Consider the following 24,746-nt stretch of genomic DNA (forward strand, 5'->3'; position numbering starts at 1 on the left):
CCAGCACTCAGGCTGGGATCAGACTTGATTCCACGTCCTTCTCTAACCTCACTAATTTCAGCCCCATCACCCTCTCCCTGCCCTGTGCCTGTGTTGGACTTGCTGGGGAGCAGAGGATGTGCCAAGTGGCCATCTGGCTCCCTCAGCCGACCCAGCAGCCCGACATTTGTTCATGGTCTGTTGGTCTCCTAACCACGTCTTGCAGCTGGTTGCCCAAACAGATGGTTCCACTAATGCATTGCTTGTTTAGGACTACTGAGGAGACCAGTGCAGAGCAGGGCACTGGGCTCTTAAGTCATCCTAAAAAAACAATGATTGTGTTTTAAATGAGGTGGGGGAAGCAGCCTCACATAACTCAAGGGTCATAACACTACTAATAGTGTCTTTGTAGATTCCTACTCATCTTAAGTGAATCTTTGTAATCTCCCACTCTGAGGTTTGGTTATCACATCCATACATGTGCTGCTGCTCCATGCTGTGAAGACCAACCAGCTCACTGCTGGTGTGTCTCAGTAAATGGGTATTTTGGTTTCAGCATTGCATCAGAGAAGTTTTACTGATTCACCTGAGCAGAGATAACACTCCTAAGGTGGAGAGAAACCAAGGACAAGGATGGAAACTCCCACCTTCCTGCACATGGGTATAATTGGCAGCTAAAGATAAATTTGGATCCTTACAGTGACATAACATGAATTGCTCTATTGCATTTCAAAGCCCCCCCAAGAGCAAACCTCACGATCTCAGGATCCCCAGGGAGATGTTGAATTGCTCTGTAATCCAAGCTCGGCTCGGAGCTTCAGCAGCTGTAGTGGATCCCTCTGGGTATAAGGCTCTTGAGTTTATTCAGCTGGTGCCCAAATCGCAGAACCACAAAATCACAGATGGATTTGGGTTGAAAGGCACCTTAAAGCTCATCCCATCCCACCCCCTGCCATGGGCAGTGACACCCTCCACTATCCCAGACTGCTCCAAGCCCTGTCCAACCTGGCCTTGGACACTGCCAGGGATCCAGGGGCAGCCACAGCTGCTCTGGGCACCCTGTGCCAGGGCCTCCCCACCCTCACAGGGAGCAATTCCTTCCCAGTATCCCATCCATCCCTGCCCTCTGGCACTGGGAAGCCATTCCCTGTGTCCTGTCCCTCCATGCCTTGTCCCCAGTCCCTCTCCAGCTCTCCTGGAGCCCCTTTAGGCCCTGCCAGGGGCTCTGAGCTCTCCCTGGAGCCTTCTCCTCTCCAGGTGAGCACCCCCAGCTCTCCCAGCCTGGCTCCAGAGCAGAGGGGCTCCAGCCCTGGCAGCATCTCCGTGGTCTCCTCTGGGCTCTCTCCAGCAGTTCCCTGTCCTTCTGCTGTTGGACCCCAGGGCTGGGGCAGCTCTGCAGGTGGGGTCTCCCCTGAGGGGGCAGAGGTGCAGAATCCTCTCCTCCCCTGCTGCCCACACGGGGGGGAAGCAGCTCCCATTTCCATGATTCTTTTTCACATTTCTCAAAATTTTAGAGGTATTGGGTTTGTGATTCATGTATAGTTTCATGGCATGGACTTTACAGATGAGATTTCACTTCTGAAAAAGTTAATTTAGAGAGAAATTCAGTTTAAGTATGGATATGCAACACCTGCTAATTACGTGGCTCTTTTTCCAATAATGCATGTATTGTTAATGCTGGTTTACTAAAAATTTAAGCAATGAGCCACATGTACTGATAACAACAACTTGTTGTAACAAATTGATAACACATCGTTGTAAGGTTCTTACAGATGCTGTATGACTCTTTTTTTTTTCATTTCTCTTGCTTTTTGCCAGTCACCATCACTTTAAGAGCTCCTGTTTGCTCGAACAGCAGCTCTTGCTCTTGCACAGCCCATGGTAATTATTGCTGGGGGGAAGGAGAAGCAGCGGCTGAAATCCGAGTGCACGAGTCTCTGATAACGTTTTGTCCTGCGAAGATGAATGATGTGCCCTCTGCTTTTTGCCTGTTTTTTATGTGGTTTCAGAGCAGTTAAGCACCAGTATCACAGGCAGAACAAAGTCACGCACTGATAAGCAAAGGGAAAATAGGCTTTTCCAATTCCCTGAAGAATTTCTCTCTTTTGAGGTGTTGTGTTTTCAGTTTAAGCCAGTCTTGTATCAAGGACTGATTGTTTGGGGTGGAGATGGCACTTACCTAATGAAGCTGTTTGCTGTAAATATCCAGCTCACTGCTCAGGGTTGATCTTTCTTCCTGAAGATCACCCAAGGATATGACTTTTTTTGTAGCATGTGGGAGCAGCACAGTTGGATTCCAGCCCTTGAGGAGCTGAGATGGGGAGATGAACACAAAATTTAACATTGGATAGGACAGGGGAAATGGCCACAAGTTGTACCAGGGGAGGTTCAGGCTGGATATTAGGAAAAATTTCCTCGCTGAGAGGGTGGCTGAGCATTGGAACAGGCTCCTCAGGGAAGCAGTGGAGTCACCATCCCTGGAAGTGTTCAGAAAAGGAGAAGACGTGCCACTGCACAGTGTGGTTTAGTGGGAATGGTGGGATTTGTTCGAATGTTGGCCTTGATGATCTTGGAGGTCTTAAACTTAATGATTCTGTGATCTGGCCCAGAGTCATGAGCTGAAACGGGGTTAGGCAGTGGCTGTTTCTTCAGACAGGCTGCAGAGTAGGGGGTCTGCAAGAGCTTTGGTTTCCGAAGTGGCTCAACCCACTAGCAGGAATATAGTGCCAGTCCCCACCCCAGACCCTGCATGGATTTGGGGGTTCATGGGGATTTAACCTGTTGTATGGAGTGCTGTGCTCAGCCATGGCTGTGAACTCCACCAGAGACCTCTCCAGCCAGGCATGTGAGCTGCCCCCTTAAACTGGCTCAAGAGCTTACCCAGGAAATGTTCCTGGTATTCTCCCAAAGTCCTGAACCATGAGCCATGGTAGGGATTAATAAGGCTCTTCAAAAGTCTCTTTTTTTCCCAGTGTTTGGCATTCTTGTTTAAGTAAAGCAATTAAATAGGTACTAATGTAAAATTACTATTGTGTTTTTGGTAGGTTGGAGGGATTTCTAAGATAAATGTTAAGTTCTTGTTACAGCAGGCATTTCTTTTAATCAGAGAATCACAGAGGGGTTTGGCTTCAAACTCATCTTTGTCCACCCTCTGCCATGGGCAGGGACACCTGCCACTGTCCCAGGGTGCTCCAAGCCCCGTCCAACCTGGCCTTGGGCACTGCCAGGGATCCAGGGGCAGCCACAGCTGCTCTGGGCACCCTGTGCCAGGGCCTGCCCACCCTCACAGGGAGGAACAATTCTTTTCCAATATCCCATCCAACCCTTCCCTCTTCCCTCAAGCCATTCCCTGGGTCCTGTCCCTCCATGCCTTGTCCCCAGTCCCTCTCCAGCTCTCCTGGAGCCCCTTTAGGCCCTGCAAGGGGCTCTGAGCTCTCCCTGGAGCCTTCTCCTCTCCAGGTGAGCACCCCCAGCTCTCCCAGCCTGGCTCCAGAGCAGAGGGGCTCCAGCCCTTGGAGCATCTCTGTGGCCTCCTCTGAGCTTGTTCCAGCAGCTCCAGGTCCTTCTGGTTGTTGGGGGCCCCAGAGCTGTAGACTGGAGCCTAAATCTTTTTGATCTAATTGAAAAGTTGTCTGGCATTTTCAAAACAGTGTGTTCAGGTGTCAGTTAAAAATGGCAGTGAACACCGTTTTTCACCCTGCCTGAAACTGTAAAAAATGTTAGAAGAGCAGCAAGCCCCAAACCAGCAGAAAAGCTGCTTCTCTGGAGGTTGCCAGGTCAGAGGAGTTCGATTGGAACTGGGAAGGTACTCCCAGAAGTGAGAACCACCCAGCTGCCTCCCACGCTGCAGTTTGAAGCCAGGAGCTCTGCTTCAAAACAAGTAAACCAGCAAAATAAATACTTCAAGGTGATAATACCGTCTGATCCTGGGGCTGTAACTCCAAAATACCAAGTCATGGTGTGACTGGAATAAGGTTAGATGTGGAGGGCAGGGTAGGAGTAGATCCTGGGAAGCACCTACACCAGGAGCTGTTAGTTGGAAACCTGCTCTAGAGGGGACAGCAAGTCAGGCATGTCCCAAGTGCCCGATGATCTGGTGTCTGTGCAGATGCATCACTTTGGATCCTTTGGGGCTTCTCTGCCCTCTCCAGTCCATCCGTACATTCAGGACATCTCACTGCCAAGGCCTTGAGAAATCCACAGGGGGAAGTTTCCCACGTGAGTGCTGCTGACGTAATGCATCTCTTCTCCTTTGGAATATGGAGTTCATAATTGTCAGTGGAACTACCCAAAACTGAGGCTTGGACTTAACTGCTCCATCAAAAGTGCTGACTCAGCTTGAAGGGCTTTTGCCAGCACAGTCACATCCCCTCGCTGTGCTGCGGATCTTTGGTCGTGCTAAATGAAGGTGCAGCTGCTGCTCAGGGCTTGTTTCAGTGGGCAGGTCACTGTGTCCTGTAAGCCTTTGCTCTTCCACAAACCCTGTGCTGCCCAGGAGGAGGAGGAGGGAGAGTAAACCACTGCAGCTTGGACAGTGTGACGGCAAAATCAAGGGGGAGATCTCAGTCTGGAGCAAGCCAGCAGAGAGATTTTTGGGATTTACTTCCCTAGAGCAGCTGGCAAAGCAAGCATCTTGGGCTGCAGCTTTGGGAAAGGTTTGAAGCTCAGAGGCTGGACCCATTTATGTTGAGGATCTCCGAAGGGGATGAACTGGAGGATGAATTGGTTCATTTACCTTCGGCTGCTGGCCTGATGCTAACCCTAGTTATTTAACCGAGGAATTTCATTACCAAAAGTATCTTCTGTCTAGTCCTCAGCCTCATGAAACAGACCATAATAGACTGGATTATGGCTCCACGTACGTGGAGGGTGTTGGCCATGTCCTTCCTTGCCTTGGAACAAGTTTGGAAGAGCACTGCTTCCCAAATGCCATTGCCCTGCCTTGGTGGGAGAGCACACGTGTTGATGGAGGATCTGTGGGGCATCATTCCCTGGGTGGAGGTGGATCTCCAAGGCTGTGATGGGGGTCACAGGATCCATAGGGAGTGGAGTTCTCATGCCTCCCTCCTTGGGGTTTTATTTTACTCTTCAAAGCATCTGACTTCCTCAGGGATCTGGCTGGAGCTTCCCTTCCCCAGTGTGCTCAAACTGAGTGTCTCCACCATGTCCTGGGCTGATTCCCCAGCATGGGCAGCAGGGGAGGGGAGGATTCTGCCCCTCTGCCTTGCTCTCGTGAGACCCCACCTGCAGAGCCACCTCCAGCCATGGGATCCAACATCAGAAGGACCTGGAGCTGCTGGAGAGAGCCCAGAGGAGACCACAGAGATGCTCTGAGAGCTGGAGCCCTTCTGCTCTGGAGCCAGGCTGGGAGAGCTGGGGGTGCTCACCTGGAGAGGAAAAGGCTCCAGGGAGAGCTCAGAGCCCCTTGCAGGGCCTAAAGGGGCTCCAGGAGATCTGGAGAGGGACTGGGGACAAGGGATGGAGGGACAGGGCAAGGGGGAAAGGCTTCCCACTGCCAGAATGGAATATTGGGAAGGAATTGTTCCCTGTGAGGGTGGGCAGGCCCTGGGACAGAACAGCTGTGGCTGCCCCTGGCAGTGTCCAAGGCCAGGTTGGATGGGGCTGGAAGCACCCTGGGACAGTGGCAGGTGTCCCTGCCCATGGCAGAGGGTGGAATGAGATGAGCTTTAAGGTCCCTTCCAATCCAAGCCATTCTGGGATTTTGGTAGGAGCCATGTCCTTATCCGAGGAGGGGAAAAGGCAGTTTCAGGGAACAGGATACAGCTGGAGCTGCCAATGGCGCTCATTTGCTGGTAGCTAATACAGAGCAGATAATCCAGGTGCATTTAGGTTTCCTTCCCTTAATGTCTTCAGGTCTTCTCCCCCCCGCTGTTGGCTGGAATCCCAGTCTGTCTCAGAGGGTGGAGGGGTTTATCTGCCACCTGCTTTGCCATGGATTTGGCCTGTGAGCTCTTGCAGTGCTTTCTGGTGTCAGAGGGTTCCTGATGAAACTGCAAAACCTCCTTTCTACCCTTAGTTTCCAGTCTGGGCATAATACTATGTCTTTTTCTAAAGATGGAAAGAAATACATGGAAACCCCGCTGTGTGTCAGGGGTTAATGCTGGGGCTCAGCTTTCAGCTCTGCTGGCAGAAAACACCCCCTCTGAGGATATTTAACCTCACATATAAATCCCTGTCCTATGTTACAGACCATCAGCAGGTACCAAAACAGGTTGGAGCTATGACATATTCCATTCCTGAGGGATGTAAAAACAATCTGCTTGGTGCAGACTGGGCCTAGGAACACCCAATCACAGATGTAGAGGCCAGAAGTACCCTGAGTGATACAGTGGGGAAAGCATCAAAAGAGGTTAAATGCAGAAAACACGAGCTGTTATAAAGTAAACTAAATTTCCCCTGATGTTTCAGGATTTAAAGATGACTGTGTGTCTTCTCCCATGTTCATAATACCTCTAATTTTATTGAGTCTCCCAGGGCTGTTGTATCCGTGTGCTGAGGAGGACATGGCATGTTTTTTAATGCTGCCATGTGGATATGGAAGAGCTGCTCCAGCTCCTGCCTGCTCTGAATGATGTCACTCCCTGTCCTGGGCTTTCTCAAGAGCTGGACTGTCCAAGCATCAATATCTGTTACAGGAATTGGAAAATAAATGAGTAAGAGAGCTGAGAAAAGCTGGTGCTACAAATAAGCCCTGATGACTTCCATCCTGGATTGCTCCTGAATTTTGGAGTTGCTCAGTAAAAGCATGACTTGTGCTGTGACACTGATGAGCAGAGGTCAACGCTTCCCTGCATAAATCCATAGGGAGCTTTTGTGGTGGGGGCTTCCCTCCTCCAAGGGGACAGCGGGACTAGAGGACGTCAGGAGGGTGTCAGGATGGTGGGACAGAGAGGGCCCAGGGACTGCCCAAGCATCCTTCCCAGTGGTATCTCCTCCAGGAGAGTGTGCTGTCAGGCCTGAGCCATGTGGAGGTGGTGGGGGAGTGATTGCTCCAATTCCCTGGCAGAGGAAGCAGAGGACGTTGAGTGATTCGGTAGCGGGCAGTGTCAGAACACAGGGAGAGCTGCTCCGTGACACGGAGCTGTGCATCACTGCCTCGCATCACTGAGGAGGCCCAGGGCTTGCTTCAAACACCAGACAGGCTCCTGGAGAAAAATTCCCCTCCAGTTGTAGCACACGTGGGTCCCAGCTCTGGCTTGGTGCACCAGGAGCTGGATTTGAGCTTGACTAGTGCTCATCTGACACTCCTGCCCTTCGTGCTTCCCAGAGCATGATCAGCCTAGTGAAACTCCCTGTACAGCCCAGCATGAAGTTGCTCAGTGTCCAGCAGATCCAAGACATTTCCAAAAGCAATGACACTCTCAGTCTTCATTTTTTGTTCCCCAGACTTTTTTGGCATGATGTGGGTAACGAAACCTAGTGTGTCTGGGATACCTCCTGTAACACATGGAGTGAAAGTGCTGCCACAAAATACAATTACCTTGTGCTGAGTGGAAGGTGTTACTTGCCTGCCCTGCTAAACTGCTGCAAACTGCTCATTATTCTGATTATTTTCAGGCTTATTCTTTGTTAAAGGCAGGAACTTCAGGGGGAATTGGGAAAACAGCCCTTCGGCATCAGTGTCACTCTTTCTCATTGTGCCTCGAGCTGCAAGTGTTGAATGTGGAACTAAAAGATTTTTTTCTTCTCCCTTTGCAGGTAAAAATCTCTACACCAATGAATATGTAGCGATCAAACTGGTAAGTAAAAGCTTCAGGTGTCCTTAAATGACTTTTACTTCTTGTTAAAAATTCAGACCAAAAGCAGGTTTTTCACTTTGAGCTCAGTGCTGCTCTCACACTCAGCTGGGAATGACTTATTAAAACTAAGATAAGTTCTTAAAAGCACTAAAAGCAGGGAAAGAACCCATCCTTCCACCTGCTGAAGGTTTTTAGTACCTAGAGGGTCTGTAGCTGTTTTAGAGCAAGCAGTGAGAGCCTTGTTCTCTGCCCAGGTCCCAGTGAAGGGCACTGGTAGTGGCTTTGCCATCTCCTGCTGCTCCATGGCTCGAGCCTTTCTGTTCAGAACTCCATGAACTTTCCAGTTGTCAGAGTGTTTGGTTAAGAGCATGGCACTGTGCAGCCTGGTGGTCCATGTTTTTGGAGTCAAGAGGCAGAAAAGAGGGTGTTCCTATGGTTGAAATTCCCTGGGCAAGCAGAGCAAAGCTCGGTCTGGTGCGATCCTGAGAGACTGCAGATGCAACAGGCAAAACAAGATGCAATTTGGGGAAGGTCAGTCTTCCCTCTGGCTGCCTTGGGTTGCGGAGAAGATACAGTCTCATCATCTGTGGAATCTGGGGGATGGGGAACTCCCTACCTTGCAGCTCTTCCTCATTTATAAACTCACAGCCTGCTAGTTTGTGTTTAGGCCTTAACTTTTCCTATCTGTAAACTCAGACTTTCATAAGTCCCTTGGGGTTTCAGATTCGATGTCTTCAGCTGATGTGCTGAGTTCTCATGCAAACACTCTTTTAACATGATCCAAACCCTAAAATCTGAAGTTAAAGTTGTGGTGCTAATTTGATACTGCAGCAAACCCTCCGGTTTGTCCAGTCAATGCTGTCTGGCAAAATGACAGGGATCACTCTGGTGACAGAAAATCAGGATGGACTTGGTGCATTAACTGTGATCATGTTCGAGTGCCCCAGATTCCATAACTCTGGCATTCCCCTTATGATGTGTAGTAGATGAAAAATAATTAAGCTTTGCAGGAGGGACTTGTTTTCACACCTGTTGGCAAATGTCAGACAATGTTCCCTAAAGTAAATAAATGAATTCCTGCAGAGGGATTCAGGAACACAGAATCCCAGATGGGTTTGAGTTTCCTGGAAGGGATCTTAAAGCTCATCTCATTTCACCCCCTGCCATGGTGGAACACCAAGGACACCTGCCACTGTCCCAGGCTGCTCCAAGCCCTGTCCAGCCTGGCCTTGGGCACTGCCAGGGATCCAGGGGCAGCCCCAGCTGCTCTGGGCACCCTGTGCCAGGGCCTCCCCACCCTCCCAGGGAACAATTCCTTCCCAATATCCCATCCATCCCTGCCCTCTGGCAGTGGGAAGCCATTCCCTGTGTCCTGTCCCTCCATGCCTTGTCCCCAGTCCCTCTCCAGCTCTCCTGGAGCCCCTTCAGGCCCTGCAAGGGGCTCTGAGCTCTCCCTGGAGCCTTCTCCTCTCCAGGTGAGCACCCCCAGCTCTCCCAGCCTGGTTCCATAGGAGATGCCCTTGATGTGGATCCGCATCAGGAAGAAGAATTGTTGATTTTAGGCCCTAGAAAATGTGCTGTGTACACAGAGGAGGTGTTTTATTGAGGCAGTGATGCTTCTAATTTGCTTCCAAAGATAATCCCACAAAGATGTTGCATTGGAAACCATAAGGAAGTCATAACCCAGGTAAAACACAGCTGTACTAGTCCAAAGGGTGCTTTTTTCTCTCAAGCAAGTGGCTGCAGTGACACCTCTCAGTAACCTGAAGCTTTTCCATATGGCAGGACTCAATGGCATTGCCTCATGGCTGCCTCAGTCTGACCTGTTTTTCTGGTCACATTCTTTCTTCCTTTTTCCTGCTATTTTTTTTTTCCTGAATAACTGAGTGTTAAAACAGTTACTCTGCAACCCACTCCAGTTTCATTTCCTGTTGTGATCCAGGCTTAAAAATCTCAGGTCCTTCTCGTGTGAAGGGCTGGAATTGCCATCTGAGGGCCATCCAGGTGTCCATATACCTGCTCCGTTTTGGAGAAGTTTAAGGAGGGAACAGTAGGAGAAATGGGGGTTTCTTGGTCTTCTAATCTTAGACAGAATTCCGCAGGAATAAGAATTACTCAGCCTCCTCAGCAGCAAATACACTTCTCTTACATGTGGACTTAACTGCTATTTTCTTTATCCCTCGAATAATTTGTGGATTAGTGGTGGAGTAGCTGCTTTTGATGTACTCCCAGGCAGCATTTTCTTCTATCTGCATTGTTGGACCGAGTCAAAGCACTGCTCCAAGTCCTTGAAGTTGTGAGATCGTCTCCCACCACTGCAGCCCTGCTGTCTCAGCTGTTGCTGCCTTCTATCACAACGTTAGAGCTGGAAAATGAGGGAATTGTGTGATGGATACCAAGAGCCCACCAGAAAGTGCTGTGAAATTCCATGCTAACGCCTCATGGTTTCTTTTTGGGACTGAGGCTACACCGTAGAAAACTGCTGGCAGTGGAGATTGGTCCCTGTGTTGATTTGTGTGGTGTCACCATGTAGCTCCTGGTCCTGCTCTTCAGCTGACTTACTTGGTCAGGGGCATCTGGTTTATTCTTCTGGGGGTTTTCAAAGCCCCATTGCCCACAGGAAGAATTTCTTCCCTGGGAGAAGCCACCCAGCTGCAGTCAGAGCACAGGTACCAGGCCATCCCCTCGCAGCAGTGATGATACCGTTGGCTCCAGCTGTGGATTTGCTCCGTTGGGCAGTAGCAATTCAGTTATTTTTGCTACAAACACAACATCTGCCATCATCCCTAAGCCCTTGGCCTACAGGACAACCATCTGTGCTGGTATGATCTTCTCAGAAGCTGCCATGACTCTGGCAAGTGTCCAGAGCTCCGGCTCCAGCAGCTCCTGATGCAGAAGTGGCTCAGGGCTACCTCCCCTGATCCCACAAGCAGCATCATGTCCTGCTGCATCAATCCTTCCCCTTTAAATGTTTGGATAAATAAACTGCTCCCTGAACAGGCTGAGTTCCTGTTGCCCTGAGTCCCTGTGCTCTGCAGGTATCTGTAGACTCTCCCTCAAGCCATGAGCAACAATTACCTTAATTTAAATGTGACTTATAGAACAAACTTGTTTGTGTGTTGCTTTGTATTTGCCTTCGGTGCAGGTTCAGTTTGGCCTCCAGAAAATTTTTTCTCATTGTTTGCTGAGTATTTGGTCATATTGGTCTTCTGGAGCTTTAAAACATTGGGAATTTGGTGATCTTGGAGGCCTTTTCCTACCTCAATGATTCTGTGATTAAGTTGAGAAGTAACCAGGAGCACTTGTTCCCCTTGCTGGGAAATGGATGGGATGACTTGAGCTGGTGAGGAACAGCTCAGCTGCAAGTCAAATTGCCTGAATTCCCGTACAGAATTCCTTCTCCACAGTTAAAAAGGAGCCTTGACTGTGGAGTTCACACCCAGTGTGGACATCAGTCTTACAGTGCAGACTAGAGGTCATCGAAAACAGAGGCCAGTATTAACTTCTATCTCCAGGCTGCCTGGGCAGGCAGTGAACCCACATCCATGCCCATCCCAAGTGCACAGTTTCATTGCAAATGTAATTACTCCAGTCTCTTAATCCTCTCCATATTAACTTTGTATTTTTAGAAGCTCTGTAATCTTGCACGTTAATGCCTTGATGGATCGTTGGCATTAAGTCTTGTGTGTAAAGCGCGCCTGAGGAACAGTTGACAAATGGGATGGTTTGGGTGCATTGCAGACTTACCCATTTTATTTTTTTGTGTGTTTTGTGGATAAAATAGAATATTCTTGAGTGCTTCAAAATGTTTGAGTGACACCTGCCACAAGAAGGGAGAGACTTCTTCTTTTTTCCCAGCTGTCTGGCTTCACTCTGGTGCTCGCTGTGAGCGACTGTGGTCTGATCTAAAACACACTTGTATGACTCAACATTTTTCAAAAATACAGGCTGGAGACCAACAAAAACCCTGTGGGTAATCACAGTGCCCACAGAGTGAACTTGGGGCTTGAGCTTTCAAAACCTTGACTTCCCTCTGCCAATGTCCAGGGTCATTCTTCAAGGACCAGGAGCTTTGTGGAATGATTCTTGAATTTCACTGCAATGAGGGAGCTTTGTATTTAAATGAGGAGGTTATTTCTCCTCCAGAGAGTAAATCTTACTGCTTTTTTAAATGACTTTTTTAAAAGTGAAGTCTGTTGTTAGAATTTCAGTCTGGGGTGTTTTCAATATGCATAAATCTTCAAGTATAGGATGGAACTTCTTTCAGTCAAACTGATTTTAACCAATTTATTTATTTCTGTTCTAGGAACCAATTAAATCCCGGGCACCACAGCTTCATTTAGAATACAGATTTTATAAACAACTTGGAAGTGCAGGTGAGTAAACCCACCTTTAACTTGTCAAAAGTTTGGGATTTCTTTATTAAATCAAACAACACCATAGTATTTGTTCTGTAACTCTGACTTGAACTTAGGGATCTGGGCCAATTCCTTTTAGCCTCACACAAGTTTTGGAAGAGATTTGGTGAGAATGAGATCGTAATGATGATATTGGGTAATTATGTGGACCTAAACCCTCGAGTTCTTGAGGATTTGCTGATAAGGAAATACCCCTGTAAGTGTTTGTAAAACATAGGAATCGTCCGGGGGGGGAACGTTATTTGTGTATAGAACAACACAGCTTAAGCAGGTGATCTGAAGTCTTTAAACCTAGGAAATTGTTCTCATTTTTACTTGTTAAATCATAAGAGTGTCCAAAAGCCCCTGGGCTCCTCTGTGCAACCATGGGCTACAGCAAACAGGAGAAAAATAGAGCAGGATCAGCCAAAGGTGGAATTTTTTATACATTTTTTTCTGGCACTCTCTGATTTCCCTGATACAGAGCTGGAGTTGTGTCTAACAGTGTTTGGATTTTTCTTCCCTGAATTTATGGTTGTTTTTTAAACCTGAAGAGCCTTTTAGCACATGCTGTTTCCCATGCCAAGGATTTCCACAGCCTCGTACAGGGTGTTCCACTGCTCAAGGAAGTCTCTGTGAAGCAACAACATCTCTGCTCCTTCTGTGCCTTGATCATGCGTTGACTTCGGGTTTTGACAAATTTCTTACATGACTGTAGTTTTTTTACACTTCTGATTTTATTTTTCCTGTTTTCCCTGAATGGACCCAGCTTCCAATTGCAGAGGATGTCTGATGGACACCCAGAAATACTTTGGTAATAATATATTACCAAAACACTAAGTTGAACTTCCTGCTGGAGTTCTGTTGGTGCTTGTGATTTCTGGGATACCCCAGCCCACATGTCTTGTGACACATGAATGAATCCCAGTCTGCTTTTTCTACACCACTTGGCTTCCTTCCACTCTTTAAAGATGTTATTAAGGAATTATAAAACTGATCAAAATTTGAAGGAATGGCTTTATTTTGGTTAGATTAAATATTTTGAGGTTTTCTCCTGTTCCTAAAGAATTTAAGCTTTCCATCCTGTAATACTTAACCACTCAGAGCATTCATGGAATCATGGACTGGTTTGGGTGGGAAGGACCTTAAAGCCCATCTCATTTCACCCTCTGCATGAACAGGGACACCTTCCACTAGACCAGGGTGCTCCAAGCCCCGTCCAGCCTGGCCTTGGACACTGCCAGGGATCCTTCCTAGTCTCTAATTTACTGTCTCGGAGCATTTGTCAAGGGACTGTTGAGAAGCTGCCTGAACAACCTGACTCTGTTTCTCTCTCTGTGTGGTCCCACGGGTGCCGCACACCCAGCTCTGAGGAGCTGTTGGATGCCATTAGAAGCTCTTGTGCTGCAGTTTGCTAGAACAATTGGAAATCGGCCAAGACTCGAGTGGAGGATGTGAACTACAGTTCTGGTCTCACCATGAAACCTGGAATCTGAACAAAACAAATTTTGGTGGAGTCAGCCTGCCAGGAGCAGGGAGGCTTGACTTGGTGCCTGCACCAGCAATTAGGGGAAGAGTGTCTGGCTGGGAAAACAGATCAGAACTAAGTGAGTGCCAGCTTTGGGGAAATAGAGGGGTCTGTTCTCAGTGATGTTGCTAGTGCCAGGCTCCCCTTAATGGTCCTTGCTCTGAAACTGCTCGAACAGCCAGGCTTGAACTTCCAGTAGAGATGTCTGGTTACTTGGAATTGTCATACGCTTGCCAAACCAAGACTAGAGGTGTCCAAACCCATGGTGTGCATGACTCAGAGAGAACAACAGTAGCGTTGCATGTGACATTCTGCTCAATAAATTAGCCAATTAATCCTGCCAAATGACGTGGCTGGCTGAAGCTCCCACCGTTAGCTGAAGGAGGGAGAGCAGAGGGAGCCTGGCGGTGACGCCGCGGGAGCCGCCTCGTCCCCTCGGCAGCGCGGCGGCCGCGTTCAGCTGCGTGTGCAGCCAGATGGTCCCAGTGAGCTCTGAGACGTCAAAGTTGTGATCACCGGCAGCTTTGGGAGAGAAATGGGGGGTTTTTTTCCTAAAAAGAAGAGTTTTAATGGTGATTTCCTTCTTGGATGTTCAGAATAAACATTTTTAAATGTATTACTCTTTGGTAGTAGTCAGAGAAAAACTTTGGCTGGAAGGGAGCAACCTACTTGGCCAGTGCCTGAAGGATGTATGCAGGTATCAATACCTGCTTCACTTGTCATCATCAAAAACTAGTGAAAATAGCATTTTTTTTCCTTTTTCTAAGCTGTTTAGTCAAGTTTTGCATTTCCCTTGGTGCGGTTGGACAGAGTAGCAAATAGCTGTAGTAGTAATTCAGAAGCTGAATCCTGAGATGAGCTTCCATGTGAGATGTTTCCACATGAACAGAGGATGCGGTAACTGCCTCTTCCTTTCACAGTGACTCTGTGGCTCCCTGTGCCACGTGCTCCATCAGCTTTGATGTTCCAAGACTTTCTGACAGGGCACTGAAGTTGCATCTGTTCCCTCCCAGCAGCACCAGTTTCTCTGCCTGCCACGTGGCTCCAATGAGGATCCCTAGTCACCTTGGATTAGCCAAGGAACAGACTGGATTTCATCTGTCTCAGACATCCTAAGATGCTTCACACTAGATTAAGTGGTGGAGCAGGGAGAAGTTTGTCAAAGGGATCGAAACTGTAGGAATGTGGCTCTTCTTGGTCCTTCTCAGAACAGCTCAATACTGGTGGATGGATCCAGTGGATTCAGAGAAAGTCCTGGGTCAGGAGTAACCAACTAACAGACGTCTCTGATGTGCTGCTTTGGATATTTGATGCTGTCTCTGATGTTTTAGTGCCTCCCTGTTTTAGGGAAACTAACAGCTGCCCTGTAATTCCCTTCCTCTTCCTCTAACTGGAGGAATGTTTGCGCACAGAAACAGATTTTCGTGATTCTTCCTTGAACTTTTCTCCTCCCAGAAGTCAAGCAAGGCCCTGCCGCACACTGACCATCTGCTGGCTTCTTCTTCCTCGCTGTGGAATTAAATATTTAATAACCTAAAATAGTGTCTGAGTGCTTTACCTTCATGTGAGCAGCAAAACAAAACAGCAAAGCGTGGGCAGGGAGTCAGAGACCTGATGGTCAGTCCGTAGGGTGTCTCAGGAAAGGACATCTTTCCTTTAGGAAATGTAATTCCTTCAGGTTTTAGGTAGTCTGGGATATGATCCATTTGCTCCCCAAGGTAACTGAAGCAGTTTTAACAATCTCTGTGCAAACTAGTTGCGTTGCTCTCATCAGTCCTCTAATGCCAGTGTTGTACTGAACCGTTTCATAGTTGTTCTTTGTCCTAAAATCCACAGGAGCTTGCCACCAGCATCCTGACTGGAGTCGTCCTGGTCTATGCCCGGGATCTCACTTTACTGGTGGTGGCACAGTCAGTCCTGGTGGCAGCACCTACCTGAGCATGAACATGAGCAGCACAGTCCAAGTGTGGTAGTTGTTCCCCAAAATTAGGCTCTTGCTCTATGATCCTCCTTGAGGATTGGCTGTTCCAGGTATTCCCTCCTCCCCAAGGCTGGTTCCTCAGTTCCTGGGCTTCTCCTTGCTCTGAGGCTTTGTACAGCTGCTTGAATCCGCTGCTTCCATACCTTGGGGACAAGAGGAGCTCCCCCTCTGACTTGACCCAATGCTTTTGCATCTCCAAGTGCTGCCAGAAGCAGTTCAAGTCTCCGACGTGTTTCCAGTATTGGATAAGTCACTTGAACGTGTCATTTGTCCCCTGTACTTGAAGTTTGTGGAATAAACTGAGTTATTTGTCCATGGTCAAACAGACTGCTCCTGGCTCCTGGAATGGTTCCACTTCCTGGGCAATTACCAAAGGACAAAGCTTTGACTTTGCTTGAACTGCCCCCTGCTCACCCAGCAGCATCCCAGGACACTCCTGCTTGGTTTGGGATGAATAAAAGCAACTGCTTTTCCCACGGCTTGCAGGAGTCCTGCAGCAGCTGGGTCCTGCTGGTGGCACACCAAGGTCTCAGTGATTCCATTGGCTCTGTCCTGTGGGCTCTGTTTGCTTGTGGATAACAGGAATGGTCTTTCTGTTTTAAGGCTGATTCCAGGTTAGAAAAATCTAATCTTCTCTTCAGGAACAAGTCCAGAGGAGGTCATGGAGATGCTGCCAGGGCTGGAGCCCCTCTGCTCTGGAGCCAGGCTGGGAGAGCTGGGGGTGCTCACCTGGAGAGGAGAAGGCTCCAGGGAGAGCTCAGAGCCCCTTGCAGGGCCTAAAGGGGCTCCAGGAGAGCTGGAGAGGGACTGGGGACAAGGCATGGAGGGACAGGACACAGGGAATGGCTTCCTACTGCCAGAAGGCAGGGCTGGATGAGATATTGGGAAGGAATTCCTGGCTGTGAGGGTGGTGAGGCCCTGGCACAGGGTGCCCCATTCCTAGAAGTGTCCAAGGCCAGGTTGGACGGGTCTAGTGAAAGGTGTCCCTGCCCATGGCAGGGGATGAAATGAGGTGGACTTTAAGGTCCCTTCCAACCCAAACCATTCTGGGATTTGTTACCACATTTCAAAGCACCTCTGGCATCTCTCCCTGCTGAGGCCATGTGTAGTGCCTTCCCTGTGAGCATCACCTCTGGAAGGTAAAATGGAGCACTGCATGCTTCTGGCTTTCTTTTGGCTGCATGGAGCTGATGCTCAAGTTTCCACATAGTGACAGCTTCTGCCTGTGCACATCGTGTGCAGAAGTCATGCATTTTTGATTCAGTAGTAGTTTATTTTTATATCAGCTGGCAGATGAGTCACACCTGCCCCCACCCTTCGCAGTCCCACCTTGGCACATGTGATTCATTCGGACACGTGGCACCGCGCGTTCAGTTCTGTGCCGTGCCTCTGTACCAATGGTCATCCCCAGCACAGGCAGGTGACACTGGCAGGTGGATGTTGGACGTCATGAGCCTCCACAGTGGCGTAGTGGGGAGCAGAAGAGGAGTCTGATACGCTGGAGAATCCCAGGAAACCGAGATCTCTGCTGTCCCAAGCCCACGCAGTGGATGAGTCACAGTGTAGGAGCAGAATGTTCTGAGTCAGGGAGGGCTGTGTCAGTACATATAGAATATTGACGGATTCTCTGGGTTTGTTTTAATTCCTGCTCTGTAAACAAGTTCACCTCTAATGAAGTATGGAGTCTGTGTGTTTACTTTGGGACCTCTCTGTGTTGCACAACTCGCCAGAGCGAAGCAGTCTGTTTACTTGTCAGGAGGTAGGACCGAGGGAAATGAAGGGGGTATAAATAACCGAGCCTTTGCATAGTCTAGTCAGTATTTGCATATATATTCCTCAGTGAGGCTGAGCTGTCTGCTATCCGTGCTGCCTATGGAGTTCTCCTGTCGGGATTGCCCGCCTTGAGCACGTTTTTCTGTGTTGCTCTTGCTTTACCCACACGCACTTTGTACGTATGGCTGTGCTTCGTGAAGAAATTCTTTCCGTGCCAGTTGCACAATGCTGTCTTTCACATGGCAATCATGGGTCATTTTGGTAAAGCTCGTTACAGGATGGATGTAAACAAGTCGCCTTGGTGGAGTTGCCAACACCACGATTTCACAGGGAGGTCGTTGTGCACAGCACTCTTCCCCAAGGGAGCGGGAGCACCTCGAGGCCATGTGAGGGAGGGTTAGTGCAAGAGGTCCCCACCCTTCTTTAATTAAGAAGTGTGAACATATCCATTAACCGGGGCCACAGTGACTTTAATCTTCAGAATTCCCACTTGTATTTGCCACCTGGATGGAAACATTGCTGTGGCCGGGAGCTGAGCCAGGTCACCCCTCAGCAGGGGGCTGGTTTGGCAGGGGGATGGAGCTGCTGGGTGGGGATGATCATAAAATCATAGAGTGGTTTGGGTTGGAAGGGACCTTAAAGGCCATCTTGTGGCCATATGGGCAGGGACACCTTCCACTAGACTGGCTTGCTCAGAGCTCTGTCCAACCTGGCCTTGAACACTTCCAGGAATTGCCCTTCTGCACCCCAAGGTGGGTTTGGAGTGGTGTGGAGCAACACGTGGCTGTCACCTGAGGTATTTTGTGTCTTGCATGTTGTGTGGAAGGGTTCGTTCATACCTGTCACACTGCAACGCTCCGGATAAGCACTGCAGCCTCCTCCTTTGAAATACTGGAAATATTTCAGATTGCCAGTGTTCAGTGACTCTGAGTATTTAATAAATGACTCATCTGTGCAAGGTGATACAAAACTGACATCCATTTGCAAGGGAAACAACTTTGGGACACATCTCATGTCAGTCATTCTCTACCTCAGATGCCTTCAATAGACCCGACGGTTTTAAGATGTTGGGTTAATTTTCTACCAGCGAGGAAAAACGTCTTCATTCTCGAATCGTGCACAGAAATGTGCCCTTGGCATTAGGTGGAGATGCTCAGCAATTCTCCTGAAAAGTGGAGACCCTCACACTGAGCTACATCTTAAGGAATTGTGATCAGCGGCTTCATTGTAAAGTCAGGAGCTTGAACTTGAGGGATCCCAGACTTCCAAGCTTTTGAATTGCAGAATGAAATGTAGTGGATTACTGTAAAGTGCTCAGTTACAGCCTGCTGCTTTCAGAGCTGGCTTGCTGTTGATCTCCAGAGAATTACGTTTTACTGTTTAACAATACTTGGCTTTTTCTTCATGTGGCCGTTCCCTTGTTAGGAAGGGCTTCCTGAATGTGCACATTTCAGCATCTCAGCATCAGAAGTTTTGACTTCCTTGGGCTAAATTTAGGTTTTGTCAATTGGAAGCTATCAGATGCTTTTAAAGCAAGGCCATTAATATTTGAATACGAGAGTAAGGCAGTTTCCTTTTTATATTCTGAAAAGTCCTGATACATCTCATACTCTTCCGGTATTCGTGGCAGTAATCACAAATCAAACGCCAGCGACTCCAGGCAGCGCGTGGAGGGGAACAGCAGGATGCTGGGAAGCTGGAAAATGCCTTTCCTGCAGACACTTTTCCTTGGAGCCTGTCATGGCCATAAACCTGTAGCGTCTGGAGTCATCCAAGTCATCCCAGATGCCTCACTGGGCTCTCCTTGTAGTCAGCGATGTCCGCTGAGAGCTGGTTGTGGGCTGTGGGATGCACTGCTGCTCTGAGGATCCTGCAGGGCTCGAGGAGAGGGACAGACATTTAGTCATGAAGGTCTCTGTGCTGCTTCTGGTACTTTCTAGAAAACCTGGAGTCAAAATATCTCCTGCTGGCTGTCGCCCAGGCTGTGCTTGGAAACTGGAGTGCCTCAGCCATCAGAGTGGGGAGGTGAAGGCCACAGAACCACAGACTGGTTTGGGTTGGGAGGCACCTTAATGCTCATCTCATCCCCCCCCCTGCCATGGGCAGGGACACCTTCCACTATCCCAGGTTGCTCCAAGCCCTGTCCAACCTGGACTTGAATATTTCCAGTAATGGGGAGTCCATATGACACGTGGTGTTTGAAGATAAATTCTGGAGTTTGTATTTATGTTGTATTATTGAATGATAAATCCAGTTTGTCGATGTGGGCCAGGATAATTAATAAGGATGTAGGAGTTGGTTGGCTGTTCTGCTTGTCCCCTTTTCCTACCCCTTCTATGAACATTCTTCAAGCCATGGGAATGCTGCACTTAGAAACTAATTGAGGTCTAAAGCTATAAAGTCAGTTTTCAGGGGGGCTGCTGTGTCAGGTGTTGAGCACTGCCTTGATTTCTTTCCCTTTTGGAAGGTGGGTGCCTGATTTAGTGGGATCCCTTCCAACACAGCAGAGGCATCCTGCACACACTGGAGGTTTTTAAGGTGAAACACTGAGCTGTGCCAGGGAGGTTTGACACCAGTGAAGTCCTGGGATGGAGGGCTGCCCACCTCCCTGACCGGCTCTCCAGTGGGTTTGGAATTTGTGTTTTGGAGCTGTGCCCTGCCTGCTATTGAAAAACCTCCTCCCATTGCTAAAAGATAAGCCACAGGCTCTGCCCCTGAGTCTGTGATGGGTCAGGCTGGAGTTCTGAAATTTTGTAATAATTTTTCTGTCTGAATGTGGCAGTTTTTCCTTTAAAATTCCATTCCTACCTGCTCCTACTCGGCTCTCTTAAGGTGAAACAGAGATGATATCTGGAGGTAGGATCTGATTTAGCGCCTCTGAACTTCTGTTTGGCAGCAGGTTCTCCTGCGATAAGAGGGAGTGGGAGGTTTTCCCTCAGGCTGGAAGAACCGTGTGGGTAACACTTTCCTACTCATGTGAAAAATCTCTTTTTCCCTCCAATCCTACAGTAGTGATGGGACGGATGGATGCCAGTCTCTTGGCTTCTTGTGGAGAGTTTATGTGCCTTTGATTCTCATCATCACTTTCTAGTTTGATGCCGCCGCAGGGGCAAACCTGCAAAAATCCACCCTCCCAGTGGGACCAGTATGGGTACTGGGGCCCGAGCTGCACCACAGCTTTGCAGGCAGATCCCAGCACAGCTGTGGGATCACACATAGGGCTGTGCTGCCAGAAATGGCACCGGATTGTCCCCCCACAGTCTGGTGGGAATCTGCCCTTCAGCTGCCTGAGCAAGGCCGAGCATCATCTTCCTCCCGAGCCCCCAAAGGTGCGTGTCTGATACCACTGTCTGCTTTGTCCACCTGGATCTGACCCACTAATCTGCCATCCCAGTTAAAAATGCTGTTGGATCCAGGACAAATCCTGCCTGGTGTTTGCCAGTTTTGCCTTACGCCATCCTGGTGAGAGTGACTGTGGCCAGGGCTCAGCGCTGTGGCTGTCAGACCCTCCCTGCATTGTCATCGTGGCAGTGCCACCAGCTGGGAGGAAGCAGGGAAGAGCTCTGCCTCCAGCCAGCAGTCTCCAATGGAGACAAGCTGAGGAAGGGCAGGGGCCACCCGGGACTTGGTGTGATCAAACCGAAATGGTTCTCTGGGCAGCAGAAGGAGCAATTCAGCACAAGCAATTTGTTTTTGCTGCTTTCGTGGCATTTTTCATCTGCCTAGAAGTAGCCTCTTCCCTGGAACTGCTTCTGGAGTTCAATTTGGGTGCTGCTGAGCAACCAAGAACTTTTGTTGTTGATTTTTCTTAAGATTATGCCTGTAATGTCATAAACACGCATCACTTCATGTGCATAACGTGTTCCTGAGGAGCAGCTCTGATCTCTGCCCCCTGTGACCAGGAACAGCACCTGAGGGAACGGCTGGAGCTGTGTCAGGGAGGTTTAGGCTGGATATTGGGAAAAGGCTCTTCCCCCAGAGGGTGCTGGGCACTGCCCAGGCTCCCCAGGGAATGGGCACGGCCCCCGAGGCTGCCAGAGCTCCAGGAGCGTTTGGACAACGCTCCCAGGGACAGGGTGGGATTGTTGGGGTGTCTGTGCAGGGACAGAAGCTGGACTCATTGGTCCTTGTAAGTCCCTTCCAGCTCAGGATATTCCATGATTCTGTGAACTTGTTCTCAAAAGAAAAGAAAATTATCAAGGACCTGTGATTTCATCTCAACTTCTCTGTTACCTGGTTCAGATGAAGTGGCCCAAACCTGCCACTTAACTCCCTCTCAGCAGGTAGGGCTAGGGAATTGCACAGCAAAGGAAAACTGATCAGGAACAATGGCTCCTTAGATTTTTTTTTTTTTTTTTTTTTGAGGGGGGGGGAGGGGAGGTGGAGTGGAACTTGTTTCTTTCTTTTTTTCTTTTTGGTTGGGTTTTTGTGGGTGTTCTTGATCAGCAGAACCCAGTTGGCCACACAGTTGTGGTGTGCCTGGCAGAGCTCACATGGCTGTGTGACCTGCAGTGGAGCAGAATCATGGAATCGTTTAGGTTGGAAAAGAAGCCCCCCTCAGACCATCAAGGCCACCAGGAACCCGTGTCCCCAGGTGCCACATCCACATGGCTTTTAAGTCCCTCCAGGGATGTTGTTGAGTGACTCTACCACTGCCCTGGGCAGCTGTTCCAATGGTTTTCTTTCATCCTTGTCCTTGTATTGCAGGTGTGTGGGAAAAGGTAATTAAGACAGAACTTAAGCTAGACCTTTTTTGTGTGGTTTAAAATAACTCTTCTAAAATTCTTCACTGGTTTTGTCCTTCTCTTAAGGTGGTGTTCTATGTGCCAGCTGCTATCATCACTGTAACAAGACGTGTTGGATATAAAATCCAACAGTAACATGGAGATTTGAGTGCAGTCGTTTCCCCCGAGCCCTAGAAATGTGAATTCAGTCTTTTGAAACTTGCCAAAAAAGCAATTTATTGTGCTGTGCTTTATTCTTTTGTGTTTGTCAAGAACTGAAACAATTTCACTTGACTAATTTAGTTCTCAGAGCTAAAAAACTGCCTGTAAATGGGTATTTCTAGGTGAGTTTCCCAGATTTTGAAAGTTTTCCTGCATTCGACCTTTCCAGCTAGGGCTGATTCTCCTCCCTATCTTTTTTTATCTTTATGAATATAAATGTGATTGTCTCCTTGGTACCCCTTCTGCAAGTGCTTCTTGCTTTGTGGATGTGGAGAGTTGTTTAATAAAGTGAAGCCATGATGTCAGGAAACTAGCTTGTACCACTCAAGGAAGATGAAATGCCACCCTGTTCTACTAACACAGCGATCCTGAGATGTGTTTTTCTGCAACTGAAGTAAAAATCAAATCATTTGGATTTTTACCAGCAGCAAGAACAAATATGTTCTTCCTTCTGTCCTTCCCAGGTCTGTTTTTCTTCTGTTCCTTTTCCCGTCTCTTTTCTTTCTGTAGATTCAAATACTACCAAAACGAAACAAAACACAGCAGGGATAAAATACATCCTGCATCTCCTGAGATAAGCTGGAGTGAGGCTGGAGTCTTGGAGTCCACGTGGAAGTCCTTGGAGATGACAGTAGCTCTGTCTCCTCACAGCTCATACCCAACTGTTGCACTGCTGTGGGCCCAGTGTCATCTCTTCCCATGAAAAGCTCAGCTTTCTCTGCCATCATCTGGGGAGAAGGTGCTGATCCAATACCTTCCTGAGGTTTCCCCATCCCTGGAGGTGTTCAAAGCCAGGTTGGTTGGGTCTTGGAGCAACCTGGTCTAGTGGAAGGTGTCCCCGCCCATGGCAGCTTTGAGGTCCCTTCCAGCTTCTGATGTTCTCCCTTGAGTTATTTCTTCTTGAGTTCAGAGAGTGTTTGAGCTGCACCTTTTCCACATCCAAGGCTGGGAACAGGGCCTTGCTCTGCCTCTCTTCCTCCTCCCCCACCCATGGGCTAAAGGGGAAAGTCCTGCTGCAGAAATTCCTGCTAGGCAGTGGTGCCAGAGCGTTCAGTATTTGCTAGGAGAAATGATTTATTGCCCAGTCAAAGCAGGGAAAAGACGCTGTGAAAAGCTGGCAGCAGAGAGCCAAGTGTCTGGCAGCAGCTGGAGCCAACGGAGCTGGAGGATGTTTGGGGGCAGGAGATGTGCCAGGGGCTCTGGATAGGTCTGGCTGCTCTTCACCCTCTTCAGGTGAGTGAGAAGAACTAAAGGTAAATTGTGGGCTCTCAAACCACGGTATCACAGCTCAAGAGAGCGAGGAAGTTGTTCAGGAGCGTTTCAGGCTGGCAGCACTCACAGCATGGTGGTCGTCTCTGTGATCACCATTGGAGCTGCCGCAGTGCCGGCCGTGCTCCGGCTCCTCCAACCCTGCTTCTCCACATGCATATTTCTGTCTGTGGTTGTTGGATCAGATCACTGTTTTTAGGTTCTTTCCCTGATCTTTTGCCAGCTCAAGGTTTGTGAAGCCTTGGAGTGGCTGGTGAGATTGTGGCAGACCTTTTCCACCACCTCTTTTTCCACCTGCAAGTGAGCTGGCGCTGGAGTCACAAATTGCATTTTCTGCTTGTCTTCCTTCGCATCTCAACTGCTGTTTCTCAAACAAGAGAAAACGCTCTCAATCACCCAAAATCTCTGTCCTTCTCTAAGCTCTAAGCTCCTCCAGGTAAGATTGAAGGTGAAGGACTGTATCATAAAGCTTTTGCAGCTGTACTTTGAAGGAAGGTATCTCTGAAAGGCATCCAATCAAACACCTGAAAGACCCTTAGGCCAACTTTATTCCCAGTAACAAGCCCAATCTCAACTTTTCTCCCATCTTTCTGTTTTTGAAGCAGACACTATTCCAAACCCTGAAGGGCAGGATGAGTCTTTTTACTTCCAGCTCACAGATATAACCTGTTAACTAACATGCTTAGGTAGATTTACATGGGGCATGTTTGAAGGGTTTAGAAGCTGAGATCTTGGCCCAGTCCATGTTGATCACAAATCTTCTCTTTCAGCCAGGATTTTATTCCGATTTGAAAATTAAGAGAAGGGTAGATCCTCATTAGTGTAATCAGCTTAAATGGGTTGACTACTCTAAAGCAATTTGTTTAATTTGTTTGGAACATGTTTAATTTTAGCTATAGATATTCAGCCCTCTCACAGTTGCTATTTATGCTGTTCGTCGTGTAATTTTGTGTTCTGTGATTTGTAAAAATAAACTTTCTGCTCTGAATGAGAATTCTGTGACAATCTACGGTCCATTCATCAGAGCCTCTTTAAAACCACACAGAACCTTCTGTGCACTGAGGCTGCTGGTGTGTGTCTGCATTTTTTTCAGGATGGCAATAGAGCTCAGTG

The 24,746-nt window shown here is 48.5% G+C and overlaps 1 protein-coding gene across 4 annotated transcripts in view; it reads left to right on the forward strand.

Annotated features, from left to right (window-relative positions):
* Positions 1–24,746, forward strand: part of CSNK1G1 (casein kinase 1 gamma 1) — an 89,765-nt gene that overhangs the window by 24,172 nt on the left and 40,847 nt on the right. For all 4 annotated transcript variants that reach the window (XM_017731103.1, XM_008631254.2, XM_017731104.1 and 1 more), the window contains exons 3-4: positions 7,699–7,739; positions 12,046–12,115. In XM_017731103.1, the coding sequence (XP_017586592.1) occupies positions 7,699–7,739; positions 12,046–12,115 (111 nt within the window). The remainder of the gene's footprint in view (positions 1–7,698; positions 7,740–12,045; positions 12,116–24,746) is intronic.

The sequence above is a fragment of the Corvus brachyrhynchos genome, unplaced genomic scaffold (assembly GCF_000691975.1).
Source record: "Corvus brachyrhynchos isolate BGI_N302 unplaced genomic scaffold, ASM69197v1 scaffold164, whole genome shotgun sequence".
Classification (NCBI taxonomy): domain Eukaryota; kingdom Metazoa; phylum Chordata; class Aves; order Passeriformes; family Corvidae; genus Corvus; species Corvus brachyrhynchos.